Here is a 23,155-nt window from a genome sequence, read left to right as displayed (position 1 = left end):
TGCGCTCACACGTCGCGTTTTTTTCGCGGCGGTTTTAAACGTGCAATTTTGCTGCGAAAACGTGAAAAATAAGCATCCCATGCATTCCTATGGGATTCCGCAATGCTGTGCTAATGCTGCAGTTTTTTCCGCGGCGGAATCGCTTTGCAGTAAAAAACGCAGCATGCTCATTAATTTAGCGGAATCGCGGCGATTCCACCCACATAAGAATGCATTGTTCTGCTTACTTTCCGCATGTGACTGTGCCCACCATGCGAAAAGTAAGCAGAGCATTTGCGGATGGTACCCATGGTCCGGAGGAGAGGAGACTGTCCTCCGGGCTGTGGGTACCATATCACTGTAAAAAATAGAATTAAAATAAAAAATATTGTTATTCTCACCTTCCGGTGTCCCGCGCAGCCTTCCCGCCTCTCTCCATGCTCTCGGCATCTTCCGGTCCCAGTAATCCTTTGCGAGAATGACCGCGATGACGTCACTGTCTTGTGGGAGCGCGACATCTCGAGGACATTCGCGCAAAGGCTTACTGGGACCGGAAGATGCGGGAGCGTAGAGAGAGGCGGGAAGGCTGCGCGGGACGCCGGAAGGTGAGAATAACAATTTCTGCAAGTGAAATGTGCGGAGAGAAAGGACAGCGCCGCAGTCAGATGAGGGAAAACTGCGGCGCTGTCCTGTCTCTCCGCACATTTCACTTGCAGAAATCTGAACTCCCTAATTATAGCCACACAGATAAGATACCCTTGAGAAAGGCCAGCACGGCCGAAACGTTGGGTTGTTGTGTGACTGTTATCTATAATAATAAAAAACTACGAACATTGAAAGAATTTTTTGTAGCCTCAGGTTCTTCATCAATACATTGTTTTTTTCCTGACGGCTTGGTTGTTCTTTCCCATTTATTGTAATAAACAACCTGTCAATCAGTTCTCCAAGCGATACTCCAGATCGCTTGGAAAACGCTAGCATTCTGCAAGCTAATTACGCTTGCAAATCACTAGTTTTTCCGCGGGAAAACCGCAGGAATTTAAAATGCGATTTTCCCGCGGAATTTGAATTAACTTCCGCGAGAGTTCCGCTACGTGTGCACATAGCCTCGCAAATTTGCTCAGTAAGGTATTTGCCAGCAAGAACATGTCCAGGTGCTTTAGGTCAGTTTTTAGACACTTGGATGTGGATGTGTTAGGCGCCGGGATTCTCCCACTGCATGGGATGGATCTCAAGCCTTGTCTGGTGCTGAGGGCTTCCATTCAGGATGAGCCACTGGGATGACTGCTCAGCACAGACTCCAGACCCAGCGTCTTGCCCAAGCTCTTGCTGCAGGTGTAGCTGCTATGGTGACTACTGGTATGCACGTGCAGTGTTGCGTTCAGGAGACTAAGGCTAGATTTCACCCTACTGAGCATGTCCATGATGCGGCGCCTTGTCATTGGTGCTCGGACGTCAGCTGCTCTGGTGAGGTGCCAGCTTCTGAGTGGTCCACAGGCAAGGTCCTGTCTGTCTGGACTAGAGCTAAAAGGTATAAAAGGCTTTCAATGGCATACACCTGTGTGCTAGTATCTTGCTTATTTGCTGTGTGTGTGAAGGTGGAACAGCGACCACCCTGTGCACATGTGTGCCGCTAATAGCACTGCGAGTGTGTTTCTAGACAGGCGGTGTAGGGTGGGAACTCCCACTTGAACTTAGCGGCTGCACCGGGCATCCTCGGGCGTGGGCTCAAAAGCCATCATGCGTCAGTGCAGGTTCAATCACCACTGTAGTGGGGGGGTGAGTTATAGGCACCCCACTAGCATCAATCCCTCTATGCTTCTGTGATGTCTAACAGGGCATAGCTTAGACTGCTCTCAGTTTTCACACTGCTCTGTGGCATAAAGAGTCAGGCGCTTTGCACTCTGTTCATGTTAGGACGGCGGAACGCACCAAATATAAAATAACAGGAGTTGCGTTCGCCGCCCAGAGTCCACCGTGCAGTAGGTGACAAGACCGCTACTGAACAATGGCAGATGCACCTAATCAATGAGGTACTGCGCTCGGGTTAACGACACCCGAACGCTAAGAACGGCTCTGTTCTGGCACAGAGTCGCAAGAGGCAATGTGATGCCGAGACGTGGCTCTGTTAATGTCACAGAGGCCTGCGTGTGGCGTCGCAACAGCGACCAAGAGTAGCTGCGGTTAGTGCAGCGCAGCGGCAGGTAAAGCCGCAGACGTCGGCGCTGAGACACGGGCGCCGACGGACGCTAGTGTAGGCGAGGATCACGTGGCGTGTAGCTTGCCACAAGCTGAGACTGACTATCCAACTCTCTGTCACCATTCGTAATATCCGAGGGAAGGGGTTTCATAATGCGTCAGTCACCAGTCCACACATCCGTCACCATACACACACAGCATAATATGCTACACTAGCGCATCGCCGAGCCGCCATGCTGGCTTTTTATAGCGATGCGCTTCCGGGACCTTCCATTAGCTTGGGAAGGACCAATCAGATCCGACGTAGGACCTGAGCATGTGACCCCTGCTCTCCAGTGAGAGGTCAAGTTGCGGGCATGCCCAGTAGCACGGCATGAGGACTTATCCTCAGGAGCAGTTCCCTGCAGAGCAGGTTGCGCGGCTATTGCTGCACCAGAGGTGGCAGCAACATCCAGGCTGTCAGAGCGAGTCTGAGCAGCAAGCCTGGCTCGCCGTGTTTGCTGAGCAACACCCGGAGCGGTCGAGGAAGAATGGGAGACCGCAGGATGTCTGGCTCTGGACTCCCGCTGTGCAGTGCCAGGAATCCGACGCCTAACAGTTCACACTGAATGACATTTAACTCAGTGTGTTTAAGGTGGTAACTCATGGATACGCTCCGCCATTGTCCTCTAGCTGCAGTTTCGTCATCACCGCACGGTGGACTCTGGGTTGCGAACGCACTTTATTATAATTTACATTTGGTACATTCCGCCAATCCTAACAGGATGTCTTGCAGTCAATTGACCCAAATGATGTTCCTGTGCAATTCATCAATTAATCAATAGTTCATTTATTCTCCAGTTTTAATCAGAATATGTTCAGGCTTTGCATCTTTCAGTACCACCAAAATTCATTAGGTACTATCAGTTCTGCCAAGGGTTTATCAATCACAATACACATTGAACTTTGTCTTTACTGATTCTGTTTTGGTCAAAGAGCTATAGACTTGTGGAAACCAGGACCAACATGTTGGTCTCAAAGCTTTTAGGGTTCAGCAGGTTCACAGGATGCAGTGATGAGACACGAGACTGAGTGTGGTTTGTGAAATAAACTTTTATAAACTGTATAAGATGTTAATAAACAGCAACCAGTCCACGCAGGGACTCAACAATCCTAACAACACTTTCTTAGTGTAAATGTGACTAACCCTGTTTGCCCGGGTGCTATAGGCCACGTATGACCAAACTGGGGGTCCTTATCTCCTATAGTACACTTATCTTTCCAGGTGTCTGTCAGGATCACAGGCGTGGCCGCGTAGAGGTCGCTGATGCGGCTGCCTTGACCCCTCGATATTCTGGGATGAAACTGGGATCAACAGGCCCTTGAAGAAGCGATGCCGGTGGGGCGCAACAGGCCCTGGAGAAACGGTAACGGTGGGGCGCAACAGGCCCTGTAGAAGCAATGCTGAAGGGGCGCAACAGGCCCTGAAGAAGCGATGACGGTGGGGCGCAACGGGCCCTGAAGAAACGAGGACGGTGGGGCGCAACAGGCCCTGAAGAAACGACGGTGGGGCGCAACGGGCCCTGAAGAAAACGATGATGGTGGGGCGCAGCAGGCCCTGAAGAAAACGATGACGGTGGGGCGTAACAGGCCCTGAAGAAACGATGACGGTGGGGTGCAACAGGCCCTGAAGAAAACGATGCCGGTGGGGCGCAACAGCCCTGAAGAAACTGGGCCGGTGGGGCGCAGCAGGAGTCTCCTTGTGGCTCTCGTCTCACCGCGGAGTTATGACGCAGTCTCTAAATATAACCGTTCACCAACCTCTGCTCAGGGTCCCTTAGCAAACCAGACGGGGGGCCTCTGCTGCCGCCTGTAACGAGGTGGCGCCCCCTGGGGCCGGTGATGGCAGGGACGCAGCTGTGGGAGAAGGCAGGGGGGCAGTGTCTTGACCACTGTAAAGGAATGGTCTCTCGTCGCAGCAGTCAGTGGAAGTCGTGGACTTGTCACAATAGGTCGGGAGACAGCGGGGGTGGCTGTATGCGACGGTATGAGGGGAGCGGCCGCCGGTGAAAGGCTCTCACGTGTCACTTGTCGGTGAGTCCGCAGCTTTCCTTTCACAGGCCCCTGTTGGTCTCCCCACAACACGTCGTCCACTCCCTCGGTCCTCTCAATTTCACACGGCGTCCTGTCTGTTCTCCTGCTCTCTGTCAACTGCCACTTCAGCGCGCCCCCTGCTCCTTTTATCCTTGCCCCGCCCCCTGTTTCCCTGACAACTTCAGTCAAGTCTCTCCCTTTACTGTTCTCCCAGTATCGTTCCCTCAGGAACCCTGATGGCGGTCCCCTGGGTACCTGCCCGATCACTGCATGGGAGTCCTCCTCCCCACAAGCTCTCCAGAGATTTCTCAGGTGGTATGTTCTGTAGATAATTTATCTACAAAACAAGTGAATTCTTGAGATTTTAGTGGGTCAAGACTTCAACCATTCCACATCCTGCTCCTATCATTCATGCCACTACAGTCGTTTTACAAGCCTTCCTCAAAAGTAGTAGGAGATTATAATCTCTCAGCAATCTTGGAAGAACAAGTGAAGTCTGTGTAATTCTAACCTAGATTTTATCCTGGCATTTATATGATAAAACTGGTCTTAAAAGAAGAGTAATATTTCTATATAGTTGCGGAATGTGAGAGACGAAAAAAACTGGCATTCACCGTCCCATTAAACAGGATTACTGGACTACAGACTCAGATTCCAGCAGTTCGGATGACATGATGTCACAGAAAATTGACCGGTACCACTCATCCCCTGCCACTACAGAATCTCTCCCTTTAGGAGACGCATGAGAAGGGGCAGTAGAGGGCGTTGGTTATCTCAGAGAACAAAAAGCAAACAGGTATAATGGAGACACTAACAAGTGGAGGAAAAACCAAATCATACAGCTGTAAATTTGACTGAACATACTCTTTCTAAGGGTCTGGGCTTTTATCTCCCAGACAAATTTGATTTAGTGGTGTTCAAAATTGACATGTTCAAAACCACAAGAAAAATGCATTTTCATAAATTCTTCACAGGGAGACACACCATGCTCTATTGGTCCCCTAGGTTTTCAGATAGGATAAAAAAAATTCCTCACTATCGGCATTTGCAGATGATGCAGTCCTCCTAATCAGCCTAAATGAGGATTTAACAAGTAGTCGTACTACAATTGACAGCATTATTTATACACCATTTCTGAGAGCATTTAATTCCACATATATGCCACCTACCATCCAGAGTAAAGAGATATAGAAGAACTGATCTATCCCACACTTCCAGCTAATCTAAACAAAGGGCTCTAAATGAGATAAAAGATGGAAAGATGTAATCATATGGGAGCCGATAAATGCAGCAACATAGTCATTTTAAAAAGGCACTATCATATCAAGAAACCAAATAGACAGTTATCTGACAGGACAACTTATTTACCCCTTGCAAAAGATCCAACTTTTGGCTTTGAAAGAAATTACAAACTTTATTAAGAAAATATTCAGATTTTGGGTTTTTTACCATGAAAAAAAGCTGAAAAATTGTTCCCAGAGTTTCCCCAGAAGTCATACTGGTACTGCATATCTAAATTACATAAATCCCTGTCAATTCCTCCAAGACACCTGATAATATCAGGACTAGGTCAGAACCTTTGTCCCAATATGTGGATTGGTTGTTACGCCCCCTCCTGCATAATATTCCTTCATGTTTGAAGGATACGAACAATTTTCTTAACGCTCTGCATGTAGTACAATGGCAAGATGGGTTTCATATGACATCAATTGATGTAGAAAGCCTCTATACCAGAATCCCACAGGAACTAGGTATAGAGGCTATCCGATCCATAATCATGAACAATGATAAATATAAGGAGTTCATACAGTTTATTTTCAAAGCCTTGGGATTTATTCCTAGAAATGATGCATTCTGTTTTATGGAAAAGTGATTTTTGCAATGTACAAGTACTGATATAGGGATGCCAGTGGCTTGTACTTCCGCTAATCTTTTTTTAACTTTCCTTAAAAAAAAACCTTTATTAAATTTATTAGATATTATTTAAGATATATAGATGATGTCTTTATAATTTGGTCTGGCACAAAAGAGAATTTTAAGGATTTTGTGAGGTATTTAAATACAACTAATACAATGAACATGCATTTTACTTCGGTCTTTGGGGATTCTAATTTAGAATTCCTTGATGTGAAAATATAAGTACAGGATGGCAATTTAATTACAGAGGTATATGGAAAGCCCACCAAAATTCTTTGTTGTACTTAACAAGTCTCCATATATATCACAAGAAGCAATTACTCCCCTGCAGTCTTCCTACTCCTCTCCTATAGTCTGTGTTAGGAAGAAGGACGGCACATTGAGGCTCTGTTTTGATTACCGGGAACTTAACAGGAAGTCTATCCCTGATCGGCACCTGATACCTAAGATTCAAGACATGCTGGTTAGTTTGTCCAGAAGTACTTTTTTTGACCTTGACCAAGGTAAGTCATACCACCCAGGGTTTGTCGAAGAATCCAGTAGACCCATTTTTGGAAGTGCATTGAGCAGCAGGGTGGTTTGCTAGTGAAGGGAAAAAAATCTCTTTAAATCTTCTGCTTCAGTGAGTGTGAGCGAGCTGAGTGTAACCAGAGCGTAAGTGCGAATGGTGGTGTGTGACTTGTGATTCAGTGACTTTGGATTCAGGGAGTTTCCAAGGGAGGAATTACTGAATTGCTGTTATATTTTATTAATACTTTTTATTTATTTTTACTTATCTTTTCTGTCTGGTGCAATCCCCATTAGGAATGTGCTCCACTATTGTCAATGCCATCCAGTGTACATCTTGCCACATGTATGCAATCCTTGAACAGCCGGTCGAGGGTGCATACTGCTGTGCGAGATGTCAGCACGTTGTGCATTTGGAAGCCCAGGTTCTGGATCTAAATGTGCAGCTGGCAACACTGAGATCCATAGACAATATGGAAAGGAGTCTTCTGATCACTGAGCAGATGCTCAAAGGTATAGATGGGGAGGATGCTAGGTTAGGGCTGCAGGACAGTGAAGCAGCAAGCTAGGCGACAGTTAGAAGGCGGGGTAGAAGGACGAGCACCAAGGAGACTAGTCCTGACCTGGCACACCCCAATAAGTTTGCCAAGTTGGTGGATGAGGGGAGTGTCAGTACAGGGGTATCACTGCTGCAGCAAGGCATGTCCTCTGAAAGCCAGAGGAGTGTCTGCTCCAGTAAGGGAGAAATAGGAGAGCAGGGCAGGCCAGACAGGTTCTGGTAGTGGGGGACTCAATTATTAGGGGAACAGGTAGGGCAATCTGTCACAAAGACAGGAATCGTCGAACGGTGTCCTGCCTACCTGGCGCTTGAGTCCGACACATGACTGATCGGGTTGCGGATTACTTCAAGGGGCTGGTGAGGACCCAGCGGTCATGGTGCACATTGGCACAAATGACAAAGTTAGAGGTAGATGAAAGGTCCTTAAATATGATTTCAGTGAATTAGGCTGCAGGCTTAAAGCAAGGACCTCCAAGGTGGTATTTTCTGAAATACTGCCTGTACCATGTGCCACACCAGAGAGGCAACGGAAGATTAGATAGGTTAATAAGTGGCTCAAGAATTGGTGTAGGAAGGAGTGGTTTCGGTTTCTGGAGAACTGGGCTGACTTCTCAGTTGGCTACAGGTTCTACGCTAGGGACGGGCTGCACCTCAATGGGGAGGAGGCAGCTGTGCTGGGAAGAAAATGGCTAGAAGGTTGGAGGAGTGTTTAAACTAGGAACTGGGGGGAGGGTATTCATTTTATAGCAGGGGAAGACAGTGTAGATAGAGACCTGGGCACAAATAGTGAAATTGGGGGTGAGGTTGGCATGGGGGGTGGGGTTAGAACAGTTAATAATTTCCAAAAGAATAGAGGTACGGAGAGATACATAAAGTGCCTGTATACTAATGCCAGAAGCCTCGCCAACAAAATGGAGGAATTAGAATTAATTTTGTTGGAACATACTGTAATTGTAACATGGTGTGGATATCTGAGACATGGCTGTACGAGAGCCATGACTGGGCTGTTAATTTACAGGGCTATAGTCTGTTCAGAAATGACTGTACAAATAAGCGAAGAGGGGTGTGTGTTTATATGTAAAATCATCCTTAAAACCCATCCTGCATGATAAGGTATGTGAATCTAATGAAAATGTAGAGTCCCTGTGGGTGGAGATAAGGGGAGGGGGAATAAATAGTAAATTACTGATAGGGGTTTGTTATAAGTCTCCAAAAATAATGGAAGCAACGGAGAATATCATTGTAAAACAAATAGATGAAGCAGCGACTCAAGGAGAAGTCATTATTATGGGGGACTTCAACTACCCTGAAATACATTGGGGAACCGAAACCTGCAGTTCCAGCAAAGGTAATAGGTTTTTGACAACTATGAGAGACAATTACCTTTCACAACTGGTTCAGGACCCAACAAGAGGGGGGGTCACTGCTAGACCTAATATTAATCAACAGGCCAGACCGCATATCAAATATAAGGGTTGAGGGTCACTTGGGTAATAGTGATCACAAAATAATAAGTTTTCATGTATCCTTTAATAAGATGTGTAGTAGAGGGGTTACAAGGACACTAAACTTCAGGAAGGCAAATTTCCAAAGGATGAGAGATGATCTTGGTGCAATTAACCGGGACGATATCCTGAGACATAAAAATACACAAAGAAAATGAGACGTTTATTAGCATCCTGAATAGGACCTGTGCACAATATATACCGTATGGGAATAAACATGCTAGAAATAGGAGGAAACCACTATGGCTAAATAGAGCTGTAAGGGGAGCAATAAGTGACATAAATAAAGCATTAAGAGAATTAAAGCAAGTAAGTAGTAGTGAGGCATTAAATAAATACAGAAGATTAAATAAATTCTGTAAAAAGCAAATCAAGGCAGCAAAGATTGAGACAGACAGACTCATTGCCAGAGAAAGTAAAAATAATCCCAAAATATTCTTTAACTACATAAATAGTGAGAAACTAAAAAATGATAGTCTTGGTCCCCTTAAAAATAGTCTGGGCGAAATGGAGGATGGGGATGAGGAAAAAGCCAATATGCTAAATGACTTTTTTCAGCAGTATTTACACAGGAAAATCTCATGACAGATAATATGATCAGTAATAAAAAAAATTCTCCATTAAATGTCAACCCAGCAGGAAGTATGGCGGCGTCTAAAAATCACTAAAATTGACAAATCCCCGGTCCTGGATGGGATACATCCCCGAGTACTGCAGGAATTAAGTAGAGTCATAGATAGACCATTATTTTTAATCTTTAAAGATTCCATAATAACAGGGTCTGTACCACAGGACTGGCGTATGGCAAATGTGGTGCCAATATTCAAAAAGGGGACAAAAACGGAACTTGGAAATTATAGGCCAGTGAGCTTAACCTTTACTGTGGGTAAAATCTTGTAGGGTTTTCTAAGAGATACTATACTGGAGTATCTGAAGAAGAATAACCTCATGACCCAATATCAACATGGGTTTACAAGGGACTGTTCCTGTCAGACTAATCTGATAAGCTTTTATGAAGAGGTAAGTTCCAGACTGGAACAAGGGAACGCAGTGGACGTGGTGTATATGGACTTTTCAAAAGCTTTTAATATGGTGCCACACAAAAGGCTGATACATAAAATGAGAACAATGGGGATAGGGGAAAATATGTGTAAGTGGGTTAAGAGCTGGCTCAGGGATAGGAAACAAAGGGTGGTTATTAATGGAGAACACTCAGACTGGGTCATGGTTAGTAGTGGGGTACCACAGGGGTCAGTATTGGGCCCGTTTCTTTTTAACATATTTATCAATGACGTTGTTGGGGGCATACAGAGTAGAATTTCAATATTTGCAGATGACACTAAACTCTGCAGGGTAATCAATACAGAGGAGGACCATTTTATATTACAGGAAGATTTATGTAAACTAGAAGCTTGGGCTGATAAATGGCAAATGAGCTTTAAGTGGGGATAAATGTAAGGTCATGCACTTGGGTAGAACAAACAAGATGTATAATTATGTGCTTAATTGTAAAACACTGGGCAAAACTGTCACTGAAAAAGACCTGGGTGTATGGATGGACGACAAACTCACATTTAGCGGCTAGTGTCAGGCAGCTGCTGCAAAGGCAAATAAAATAATGGGATGCATTAAAAGAGGCATAGATGCTCATGAGGAGAACATAATTTTACCTCTATATAAGTCACTAGTGCGACCACACTTAGAATACTGTGTACAGTTCTGGTCTCCGGTGTATAAGAAAGACATAGCTGAACTGGAGCAGGTGCAGAGAAGAGCGACCAAGGTTATTAGAGGATTGGGGGGTCTGCAATACCAAGACAGGTTATTACACTTGGGGTTATGTAGTTTGGAAAAATGAAGGCTTAGGGGTGATCTTATTACAATGCATAAATATATGAGGGGACAGTTCATAGACCTTTCTAAAGATCATTTTACTCTTAGACCTGTGACGGGGACAAGGGGGCATCCTCTGCGTCTAAAGGAAAGAAGGTTTTAGCATACTCACAGATGCAGATTCTTTACTGTAATAGCAGTGAGACTATGGAACTCTCTGCCATATGATAACATGAAAAGTACCAGCACAAAAATAGCAAAATTTCACGTATACAAACTCAAAAATACATGACAAAAGATACTGAGAAAGAATGAGTTTATCATATTCAATGATAGCATTTATTGATACAAAAAAATCCTTCAATTACATAAATAGTAAAAATTGCAGTAAAATATTTTATAAGTCAATTGATATGTATGGATATACATGATCCACAAGACTACTGGACACAGATTACAAGCATAGTAGCAGAGCAGAGCAAAACATTTTTTACTATATTAGACCGATGGTGACTAAATGGGTTAACACACATCAAAACATCTGATATAATCAATGTAAGGTGGCTCACATTGCCGACCATATAAACATGAGCTGAAATGAGTGTCCTCAGTTAATAAACCCCACCACGGTGGCAATAGTGAAAATGTATGCACATATGTAGAGACCACTACATAACTAGATAAAATAAAAGGTTAATTACCCATAATAGTTGCCCGTGCTGTGACTGCGTTCTCTGCCATATGATGTTGTAATGAGTGATTCACTACTAAAATTTAAGAAGGGCCTGGATGCTTTTCTTGAAAAGTATAATATTACAGAAGCTAGTCTGATTGCCGTATGTGGAGTAGGGAAGGAATTTTTTCCCCCAATGTGAAGCTTACTGATTGCCATATGGCTATGTATTGCCTTCATCTGGATCAACATGTTAGGGCAGGTTATGATAGGATATGGGTTGAACTAGATGGACTTAAAGTCTTCCTTCAACCTTAATTACTATGTTACACCATGGGGATTGTACGAGTGGATCCATATACCATTTGGGCTCAGCTCTGCCCTGACAGAGTTCATGTTGAACACATGAGGACCGAACTCCAACAATTTCAGCAACATGGAGTCAAGCTAATTCCAAAGAAGTGTGAACTGTTCAAAAGACAAGTTCGATTCCTGGGAAAAATCATGTCCGTAGATAGATACACCATAGATCCAGAGGAAATACCTCCGTTAATGGCCTTAAAAGACAAGCATTTGTCTAATGTGGGGGAGCTGAGGAAAATCTTAGGATTCCTCTCCTATTACAGAACTTACATAAAGAATGTTTCCCAGATGCGCCGCTCTGTTATACCACCTCTGAGGGGGAACAACAAATCCAGCCACATCATTGGAGTAGAAAAAGAACGATTTACAAATTATCTCTATTACAGCAAACAGTTTGAGGTATACACTGACATCAATTCTCTGACCTACAGTACATCCTCAATACAGCAAGACTAAATGCTACAAGTCAGAGATGGGTAGCTGAACAAGCTGATTTCAACTTCAGTATCAAGTACAGACCTGGAAAATGCAATGCGGATGCAGATGGATTGTCAAGAATGCCGTTAGAGCCTGAGGAGTTCATGCAAGAGTGCTTTGAAAAAATCAGTCTATATACTATTGTGAGCACCACCCAAGCAGTACAGGTCCAGCATGAGGAATGCACACCGTTGTGGTATCTGTTGATGGTGGCAATTACCGTGAAAGCACGGGAGCAAGGTCTTCTATCTCCATTCAACATCTATAAAAAAAAATCTGGAAGGCACAATGGGAAGATCAAATAATTAACCGAATTCCACCTTATGTGGTACAAAATTGGTTCCCAAGGAAGCAAGAGAGAGTTATGGAGTCATCAGTATTATTAAAAGAATTGACAAAGCTCTAGTTCAGTGCAGATATTATTTTTATGGCAAAAGGCGAAGCAACAGATAGTACTACCTGGAATATATCATTGGTTGGTCTTCAAAGAACTCCACAAAGACAAGGGACATCTAGGAGTAAAAAGAGCTAGGAACCTGGCTCGTGAACATTTCTTTTGGCCATACATGCAAAGAGATATCAAAAGGTTTGTGACCAGAGAGTGTGGTTGTTTGAAAGACAAATATCTTAACACATCAACCCGAGCACCTATGTGCAACATCCAAGCAACCTACTCATTTGAGATGGTTTCAATAGATATTCTGCATATCAAGATGTGCAAAGTTGGATATGAATACACCTTAGTGGTGATGGACCATGTTACTCGATGTGCTCAAGCTTATGCTACCACCAATACATCTGGTAAGACAGCGGCAAAGAAGATTTTCAATGACTTTGCTCTGAAATTTGGATTTCCAAAAAACTACACCATGACCAGAGAAGAGAATTTGAGAACCAGCTTTTTGCCAAGTTAGGGAAATACTGTAGGATCCAGAGATTTCACACTACACCCTATCATCCTGAAGGCAATGGACAAGTAAAATGTTTCAAACATATGTTACTGTGGAGAACTTAACAGCCAACGAGAAGATGGATTGGAAGAGTTCTGTATCAAAAGTGGTGCATGTCTACAATTGTACCAAGGGTGATGCAATGGGTTATTCACCATTCTTCATGTTGTTTGGTCAATGCCAAAGGCTACCAGTCGATATAATATTCGATACTTCAGTTTCAGAGACTTACAAGATGTACCCTGACTATGTTTGGAAATAGAAAGAACGTATGGCAGAATCATGCAACATAGCATCAAAACTGGTCACGGAAGGTCAAAGCAAGAGCAAGTATTACTATGATCAGAATTGTCATGGAGCAGAACTGATACCTGGAAGTCATGTGCTAGTCAAAAACATATGTGAGAAAGGTAGTCCAGGAAAACTTTGTTCATACTGGAAAGACAAGTTGTATGTGGTCATCAAGAGGAAGTCCGACGACAGCCCAGTTTAGGAAATCAGACTGGAAATGGGAGAAAACAAAACAAGAATAGTAAATCGGAACCTTGTAATTACCTCCGCCACAACAAGACATCCCGGAAGTGGATCAAAGCTGGAAAAGAAACAACTGAGAGATGAGAGACTACCACAGACTGAAGCTTCTGAGGGAATAGTGACCTTGAGAATCCAAAGAAAAATAGATGCTTGAACTTCTCATACTGACAAGAAGTGAAAATGACCATCCTCAAGAAAGTGAACTAAGCCCTGAAGCTCCAGAAATCATACTAAAAACACAACCGAGGTTTATTTCAAATCTGATGAGCAAACACCAGTTGCTGAAGATATTGATACAAATCTAGGGTTAGAGGAATCCTCAGATCAAACAGAAAAAGATGATCTGACAGAAGAACCAGAACCTACGTAAGGAGTTCCAGAGCATCGGAGGAAGTACTGGACATGAATGCGGAGAAAGAAACCCCTGTAACGGAAGAATCAGTAGTATCAGAGGAAAAACCCTTCAGGAGGATTTCGCCTCCAGGAGTAAGAAGACCAGTGATGCTGACCTATGATACATTAGGTAAACCGAGTAGAGTACCAAGGAGTGTCGCGTTGAAACAGCTGTTGCTGCCTACGAACCAGGTAAGCCAACCTGAGTGGTGTCTTCCAGTGATGTACTTTGCAAAAGATGTTACCTGAGTGAATAGACTCTTTGCCTTAACTTAAACAAAAAGATTTTGTAATAACAAAGTGTGATAAAAGTACTTGAGGCTAGTTAGCCTTAGCTGGTTGAAAATGGGTGAAAAGCTCCAGATGAAGAAATGCTGATTGTTTGTCATGATCCAAGGTGGATCTGACAGCTTAAATGCATAAAGTGAACTTTTTTCCTTTGGCTGTGTGCCAAAGTGTGTTGTGATTGCCCCTGGTGGCCATTAGAATTATTACACGTGGTGTTTCATTCTAAGTTGCCCGGTGGTGGTGAGTGGTATCGCACCTTAGTTTTAGGTTTAATATGCACGCAATTATAAATCAGGTGTGAAGCTCTATAAATTAGTCTCAGGGGTGTTCAATCACTGTTGGTGATATTGTGTGTCATTTTGCAAGTAAGCCTGGGGGAGGAAGGAGCTGAACATGAGTCCTGCGCAGCCCAGCCAGAGGAGACGAGTGGCAGCTAGGTGGTCTGCAAGAAGGGCTGGCATGGCATGGTGGAGTCACAGTTTATGGTGTTGGCAGGAAGTGCTTGCATGGCTTGGTGGAGTGACGACTAGAGAGAAAGTTGCTCTCAGCATGCGGGACTTGGTTGCTGAGAGCTGGACTCAAGCATGCTGGACGTTTTGGCAGAAGCTGAACTCATTTTTGGGACTCTGTTACTGGACAGCTGCAAGTGGTGGTGAACTCTGCTCCAAGGCTGCACTATGGTGAAGGATCCAGTTATGGTGATGGATCCGGGTGGAGGAGAAGATGCACACAGGTGGTGGGCTCTGTTGCTTGGAGCGTACGCAACAGAGCAAAGCTAAGTGGTGTTTCCCCTGTTTTGTCATCTTTCCTCATGTGTGTTTTAGTGCAGTGGTGGGATTTGTTTCCACAGCGACCAATTCCCTAGTGAGGGTTTAGGTCAGGGCGAGCTAGGGTTTTTAGGTTGCTGTTGCGCGCCCGGTGCAGAACCGGCATAGGGAACGTTAGGAGTGCAGGGACACTGGCTCAGGGGAGCTCAGGAGGTCTCCACTTCCCTATTCCCTATCGCAGGGCCCACCATTGTTAATGTTTCCCAGGTTTCCCTTATTGTTTACATTTGCCTTACTGGAGGCGGGGTTTCCAGACTTGTATATATGTGTAATGTCTAAATTCGCCAGTTGGAGGCGGTGTATCCAGCTGCACGTGTTTATTATTTAAAATCGCCCCACTGGAGGCGGTGTATCCAGGGTCATGTGTGTCATATGGGTTCGCCTTGCGGTACTCACTGCGTCCAGACACACGTGACTGTGACATTGTTTAAGTTGTTTTATATATTTCAGGAGATCTAGAAGCAAGAGTTAGTTAGGATAAGATTGTTGTTAATGCTTTAACTTGAATGCTAAATGGTTGGCTCAGGCCCAGGGGATACTTGGAAAGTTATTATTGTGTCCTGAATATCCAAGAGTAAGGTGTGTGCTAGAGAGTCTCCTGTCAGACTGAAATAAAACAAGCTGTATTGGCCAGTTTTTCCTGGGAACTGATTGCTCTAATCATAGAAGCAGTCAGGAGAGACAGGAGCATCTTTATTACCTCAAGATAAAAGAGAGCTACAGCACCAAATTCATCCCCATCCCCCACCTCACTGTATGAGCAAGGCACAGTTCTTCTTAGGCTAAGTCACTGTGTGTGAAGAGAAGTTACCTGTAAAGAGACTTTCAAATATGTTGATGAAGCATTGCATGAAGAGAAGTGATTCATTGTTATGACAAGGAGCTTGACTAAAACCCCTGTGATCAACTTCAGCTCAGAACTGTCATAGCTGTGTGCCTGTAAACCATTACCTCCCCTCTACTGTGAAGAATTATAATTAATTGTCGTCCTGAGTAAGATTTCCACAGGATTACTACAAAAACTCATGTTTCCTTTGTATCGCCATCATATCCTGAGTGACGTGCATGCAATAGTTGCCCATAGGCTATTTTCACGTCAGTCTCTGTGAGCACTTTTCATTTTACTATGACACAATCTCCAAGTCAATGATTCCTCTGACTTTTACCAAAAATCAGACATTCTAAGTGCAATCAAAGTTTCCATTTTTTTGAAGACGAAAAGTATTTTTAGGTCTATTGCTCCCTTCTCTCTGGACATTTTAGAGTCAAACACCCCTGCAAGCTTCATTATTGCCAAGATGTGATGTCAAACAGCACTACATATGCTGCCGCTTCCTAACAAATTGCTCAGGTTTGTCCATCCACAGCTGATTCCTAAATTACGCTGGACTAGAATCTTCATGGACTGTGTCACCGATTTGTCACCATGTGGATGGTCATGCACTGATTTTACTTACCGTAATTCTCACTATGTACCATAGCCCGAATTATTCTTAATTTCACGATAGTTCAGATTTTCTTCAAGGAAATCGTTTGCATTCATGGCTGACCTCAACATGTTGTCTCTAATAAGATTCTGGAGAAAATTATGCTTTTTTTCTTTTATTCTGATTTTTGACCATATTAGAGTTGAATTTATTAGACGAAATCGGCTTAGAAGAAAATTTAAATGGAAAAAGATAGAAGAGTTACAAAGAGTCAGTTCGCTCTCTATGAATGATTCATAATTAACTCACGTTGCTGTCTGCTATGTACAGTGGTACTTGGAGACTGTAAAAGCCATCCAGTCCCAATTTTTTTAATAAAAACTTTACTGTAAAAATGTTTTTTTAATCAACACCTGTAAGGTCCCCTAATTTGCTACTACTATTAGTCCCCTAGTCCTGTATTTTTATAAAGTCCTTGCCAAAACTATCTTGATGTGTATGGCAAAGTCATTTTTATGGCACACACATACATGGATGTGCAAATTAGCCATGGCTAGTCCAGAGGAGAGTTTATTCCCCCAGATTAGTCTGACCTGGGGTCCTGTAATTACTGCCCCTTGGCATCATTGATATTTGTTTCACTCTTCCTGTCAGATGCAGTATAACTTTCACAGATGGACAACGTCTTGCACTGGAGATGACTGGTAAAGTTAAGAAAAGGAGGCACGTTTACAGCACCTGGGGCCGAATCAGTCTGCGTAAATAGGCCAGCTAAACTACCGGTAGTCGATTGCTAATTTGCTTATACTGAGTGGTGCTATAAAAGCGATATTGATTTTCATGTTCAGAGACAGTAAGGATTTGATTAGAATACAGGAATAGGGTCCTGATAGATAATAGTGGAAATTTGGGAGATTTGGGGGATCTGACAGTTTACCGTTAACCAAAATAATAAAACATGCCCCTAAAGTTGTCTACAGTGTGAAACTGGGGTACCAGGGGCCCAGCAATAACACTAATATTCGGGACCCACTGTTCAATTACAAGCAATTACCTGATCATTCACAAATTTACCTCCATTTTTATTTAATAATAATAAACTGGGTAGTTTGTTATGTAAATGATGAAACAATACTAAGTGTACTGGTACAAGCACTGCTCATATGGGGGGGCCCACTCCTGCACTCACAAGGCCCCACTCAGGGATTCACCTGCTCCCCTATGGGGTAGTCCAAGCCTGGTTGTATCTATCCTTTAAATCATGTGGTGAGATTTGAGGTGAAAGGTATGCAATCTTTTAGAAAAATGATGCTTGCCCCAAGAAATGTTTTTTCTAATTTTTTTGTGAGATAATTCATCTAATCTAATTCAAATTAAATATCTCTGGATACTAACTTCTATCCTTCCTACATTTTGTCTTCTGAGCCTGATTCTTTCTCCATATTTTGCTTTTTAAGAAATGTCCCTTTTAACTTTAGCCCTCTCTTGGAATATCACCTTCTGTCTTTTCCTGTTATGTACACAATTTTAATGCTCCTCTGCTTAAAACTGTCAGTCATTCTTCTGAATCTGCCTACAAGACAGGTCCTCCGGTTTTAAACTAAAGCCTCTCTTATTATATACAGGACTCAGGATTAGTAACCATGACTTTTGGCCTCACATGTAACTACAGGATGGGCCATTTATATGGATACACCTGGGTAAGCCATATATATGGATACACCTAAATAAAATGGGAATGGTTGGTGATATCAACTTCCTGTTTGTGGCACCCTAGTATATGGGAGGGAGAAAACTTTTCAAGATGGGTGGTGACCATGGCAGCCATTTTGAAGTCGGCTATTTTGGATCCAACTTTATAAATGGCCCACCCAGGTGTATCTATATAAATGGCCCACCTTGTACTACTGTAAGTAAGGCATTCTGTCCTGCTAAATGTACAACATAATGCATCACTTATATAGGTTGTCCAGACACTTAATCAAAATACAATGTCTGGTTTACATTCTGTAGGTGGTCATTAACTTATTTTACTACATTTGTATCCGCTAGCTCAGAAGTCCCATCTTTAGCATTGCAATAAACCTCAGACGACATCTCTTGGTTTGTGGATTCAAGAACCATCTCTCTATTTATCCTCTGGATGAGCAAAAAACTTGTGGACATATTATAAACCTGAAGAAGAGCGCGTCTGACTATCAACATACTGACATTGTGTCGTGCATTGTGTCTATAGACAGCCAAATCTATACAGTAGGGTACGTATGAAAAATCAAATGCATTGAGCGCACACAAAGCACGCTTTTCACTTTCTTTGTAGGTAGGCTATTAGCAAGTGGCTCATTTATTAGCCTGTAAAATTTACAGCAACATCCAATTCATGAACTCATCTCCCAAGTCACGCACTGAGGTTCTACAGAAGTGAACATGGATCATCATATAGTTTTGAGGTCATCTAAGTTTGGTTCAGTAGAATAACCTTGGATACCTGTGTTGCCCATAATGCAGATGCTATAGTGTCTAGATTTCCTCTCAGTGAAACTGATTTCAACACGAATAAGTTATTGTGAAGTTAGTGTGTAAACAGGAGTCTTCTTCAGTCATTAGCAAATGATTTGTTTCCCAGTGTCAGATTGTGATCAATATATTTAAATGGTTACTTTTGATTTTTGTAAAGTTTGTTTAAACAGAGTATTAGCAAACCTAAGAAACTTTGTAGCATATCATGTCGAAGAAATGTGTTTTCTTCTTCAACTGCTAGAATCCATCCTGCTTAAGACAAGACAGATTCTTATTTCACTGAGGGATCAGATTATAGCTGTATATTCAAATACATGAAGAGGTGAAAGTGGAGGGAGAGGGAGGATCAGAGTGAGAGAAAGAAGCAAAGAGACACACACAGACCATTTTGCTAGTAAAAAGGTCTAGTAACCCAGGTTAAAGCTAAGCATATAGAATATTCTTATTGTTAATCTTTTTCTCTTAAATTATATAAATTGCTTAAGAGGGCAAAACATAAAAAAAAAAAATTATGCTTGTTCTTGTAATGAATCTCCAAACCTCGTTTACCTTTATTTTTTTGTTTTAAGCTTCCATTTAGCCTCATTGCATCCATCCTTGTGATTTATTTTTACTTCCTGAACTTTCCGCCACCTCTATGTGTTACTCAACACCAGTGTTTCCCAAACTCCAGTCCTCACGGCCACCAACATATCATGTTTTCAGGATTTCCTTAGTATTGCACATGGAATTGTGATGGAATTATTATTAAAGCTACAGAAACTGCCAAAGGTTCTATCAACTGTGAAAAACTAAGGAAACTATTAAAAACATGATGTTTGACGCTTCACATCTCTGTTCACATTCCTAGTCCCTCTAAAGTCACAAAGGTTCATAGACCCCACTCCCCCATGACAACTGTTCGGAGCTCACTGCACTGCTTCTGGCTGCGCCATTCAAAGCACAGATAGGAAATCTCTGTGCTTTGAAAATGCTGTAGCAAAAAGTAAAGAAACCTCAGGAACACAGCATTAACTAGGTTTTTAAATTTCAAAACAGGTTAATGTTCTATTTTGCTTTTATTCAGTTATGATAGAAAGTTCCTAACATTTGACACCTATCAAACTCCAGAGAAGACATGTCTCAGGGTTGTGCATGTTAATCTTCATGCCCACGATGCTGGAATCACTCATCTTCTTCTTGTCCGTGAACGTGAGAGCACAAGGTAAAAACACTATGCCAAACAGTATAACTTTCATACAATTTTTAACTTATAAAGTACAATGTCCATATTTTCACACAAGGCTTGTATCAAAAAGCCTGTTTGGAAGCATGTTGAATCCCTTGGTTCTGTACTAGAAATCCATGGGCTGTGGCCACCTAGAAGAGACGATGCCTCCATCGCATGTTATATGTTGTAGGTTTTTTACATTTCAGATTCAAACAGAACCCAGCAGAACATTCTTGTGTGTGTGCCTAGACTTGTAACATGAAGTACAGTATTGGTACACATACTGCCCCTGAAATCATATAGTAAATGGGGATCCTAATAACCTTTTAATGTGTAATAAGTGGGTAGAGATAGACTTTAAAAAGATATAGAATCTAACTTTTATTAACCCCTTCACCCCCAAGGGTGGTTTGCACGTTCATGACCGGGCCAATTTTTACAATTCTGACCACTGTACCTTTATGAAGTCATAACTCTGGAACGCTTCCATGGATCCCGGTGATTCTGACATTGTTTTCTCGTGACATATTGTACTTCATGTTAGTGGTAAAATTTCATTCAAATAACTTGCGTTTATTTGTGAGAAAAATGGAAATTTGGCGAAAATTTTGAAAATTTCGCAATTTTCCAACTTTGAATTTTTATACCCTTAAATCACAGAGATACGGCAAACAAAAAACTTGATAACTAACATTTCCCACATGTTTACTTTACATCAGCACAATTTTGGAACCAAAATTTTTTTTTGTTAGGAAGTTATAAGGGTTAAAAGTTGACCAGCGATTTCTCATTTTTACAACACCATTTTATTTTTAGGACCACATCACATTTGAAGCCACTTTGAGGGGTCTATATGATAGAAAATACCCAAAAGTGACACCATTCTAAAAACTGCACCCCTTAAGGTGCTCAAAACCACGTTAAAGAAGTTTATTAACCCTTTAGGTGCGTCACAGGAATTTTTTTGAATATTTAAAAAAAATGAACATCTAACTTTTTTTCATAAAAAAAATAATTCAGGTTCAATTTTTTTTATTTTACCAAGGGTAACAGGAGAAATTGGACTGCAAAAGTTATTGTGCAATTTGTCCTGAGTACGCAGTTACCCGATATGTGGGGGGGAACGACTGTTTCGGCGCATGGCAGAGCTCAGAATGGAAGGAGCGCCGTTTGACTTTTTCAATGCAAAATTGGCTGGAATTCAGATTGGACACCATGTCACGTTTGGAGAGTCCCTGATGTACCTAAACAGTGGAAACCCCCTACAAGTGACCCCATTTTGGAAACTAGACCCCCCAAGGAAATTATCTAGACCCCACAAGGGCTTTACAAAAGTTTATAACGTACAGCGGTACAATTAAAAAAATCATATTTTTTCCACAAAAATGATCTTTTCACCCCAATTTTTATTTTCCCAAGAGTAACAGGACCCTAAAAGTTATTGTGCAATTTGTCCTGAGTACGCTGATACCCCACATGTGGGGGTAAACCACTATTTGGGCGCATGGCAGAGCTCGGAAGGGAAGCAGCGCCATTTGACGTTTTTGGCTGGAATTGAGATCGGACACCATGTCGCGTTTGGAAAACCTCTGATGTACCAAAACAGTGGAAACCCCCCACAAATGACACCATTTTGGAAACTAGACCCCCTAAGGAACTTATCTAGATGTGTGGTGAGAACTTTGAACCCCCATGGGCTTCACAGAAGTTTATAACATAAAGCCATACAATTAAAAAATCATATTTGTTCCACAAAAATGATCTTTTCACCCTCAATTCTTATTTTTCCAAGGGTAACAGGACCCTAAAAGTTATTGTGCAATTTGTGCTGAGTACGCTGATACCCCACATGTGGGGGTAAACCACTATTTGGGCGCATGGCAGAGCTCGGAAGGGAAGCAGCGCCATTTGACGTTTTTGGCTGGAATTGAGATCGGACACCATGTCGCGTTTGGAAAACCCCTGATGTACCAAAACAGTGGAAACCCCCCACAAATGACACCATTTTGGAAACTAGACCCCCTAAGGAACTTATCTAGATGTGTGGTGAGAACTTTGAACCCCCATGGGCTTCACAGAAGTTTATAACATAAAGCCATACAATTAAAAAATCATATTTTTTCCACAAAAATGATCTTTTCACCCTCAATTCTTATTTTTCCAAGGGTAACAGGACCTAAAAGTTATTGTGCAATTTGTCCTGAGTACGCTGATACCCCACATGTGGGGGTAAACCACTATTTGGGCGCATGGCAGAGCTCGGAAGGGAAGCAGCGCCATTTGACGTTTTTGGCTGGAATTGAGATCGGACACCATGTCGCGTTTGGAAAACTCCTGATATACCAAAACAGTGGAAACCCCCCACAAATGACACCATTTTGGAAACTAGACCCCCTAAGGAACTTATCTAGATGTGTGGTGAGCACTTTGACCCCCCCAGTGCTTCACAGAAGTTTATAACGCCCGGGCGTGAAAATAAAAAATTCGTATTTTTTCCACAAACATGATCTTTTAGTCACCATTTTTTTATTTTCCCAAGGGTACCAGGAGAAATTGGACCCCAAAAGTTGTTGTCCAATTTGTCCTGAGTATGCTGATACCCCATATGTGGGAGAAAACTACTGTATGGGCACACGTCGGGGCTCGGAAGGGAAGTAGTGACGTTTTGGAATGCAGACTTTGATGGAATGGTCTGCGGGTGTCATGTTGCCTTTGGAGAGCCCCTAATGTACCTAAACAGTGGAAACCCCCCACAAATGACACCATTTTGTAAACTAGACCCCCCACGGAACTTATCTAGATGTGTGGTGAGCACTTTGAACCCCCCAATGCTTCACAGAAGTTTATAACGCCCGGGCGTGAAAATAAAAAATTCGCATTTTTTCCACAGACATGATCTTTTAGTCACCATTTTTTTATTT

At 42.6% G+C, this 23,155-nt stretch overlaps 1 protein-coding gene across 1 annotated transcript in view; it reads left to right on the top strand.

Moving 5' to 3' along the window:
- The window catches only part of LOC141082453 (uncharacterized), a 181,193-nt gene that overhangs the window by 11,774 nt on the left and 146,264 nt on the right, over window positions 1-23,155 (top strand). The window contains exons 4-5 of the mRNA XM_073566417.1: window positions 18,557-18,762; window positions 20,091-20,228. Of these exons, the coding sequence (XP_073422518.1) occupies window positions 18,557-18,762; window positions 20,091-20,228 (344 nt within the window). The remainder of the gene's footprint in view (window positions 1-18,556; window positions 18,763-20,090; window positions 20,229-23,155) is intronic.

This window comes from Dendrobates tinctorius, unplaced genomic scaffold (genome assembly GCF_039654945.1).
Source record: "Dendrobates tinctorius isolate UK_male_01 unplaced genomic scaffold, ASM3965494v1 ptg000001l, whole genome shotgun sequence".
Classification (NCBI taxonomy): domain Eukaryota; kingdom Metazoa; phylum Chordata; class Amphibia; order Anura; family Dendrobatidae; genus Dendrobates; species Dendrobates tinctorius.
The sequence above is the reverse complement of the archived record's forward strand: the minus strand, read 5'-3'. Positions and strand labels throughout refer to the sequence as shown.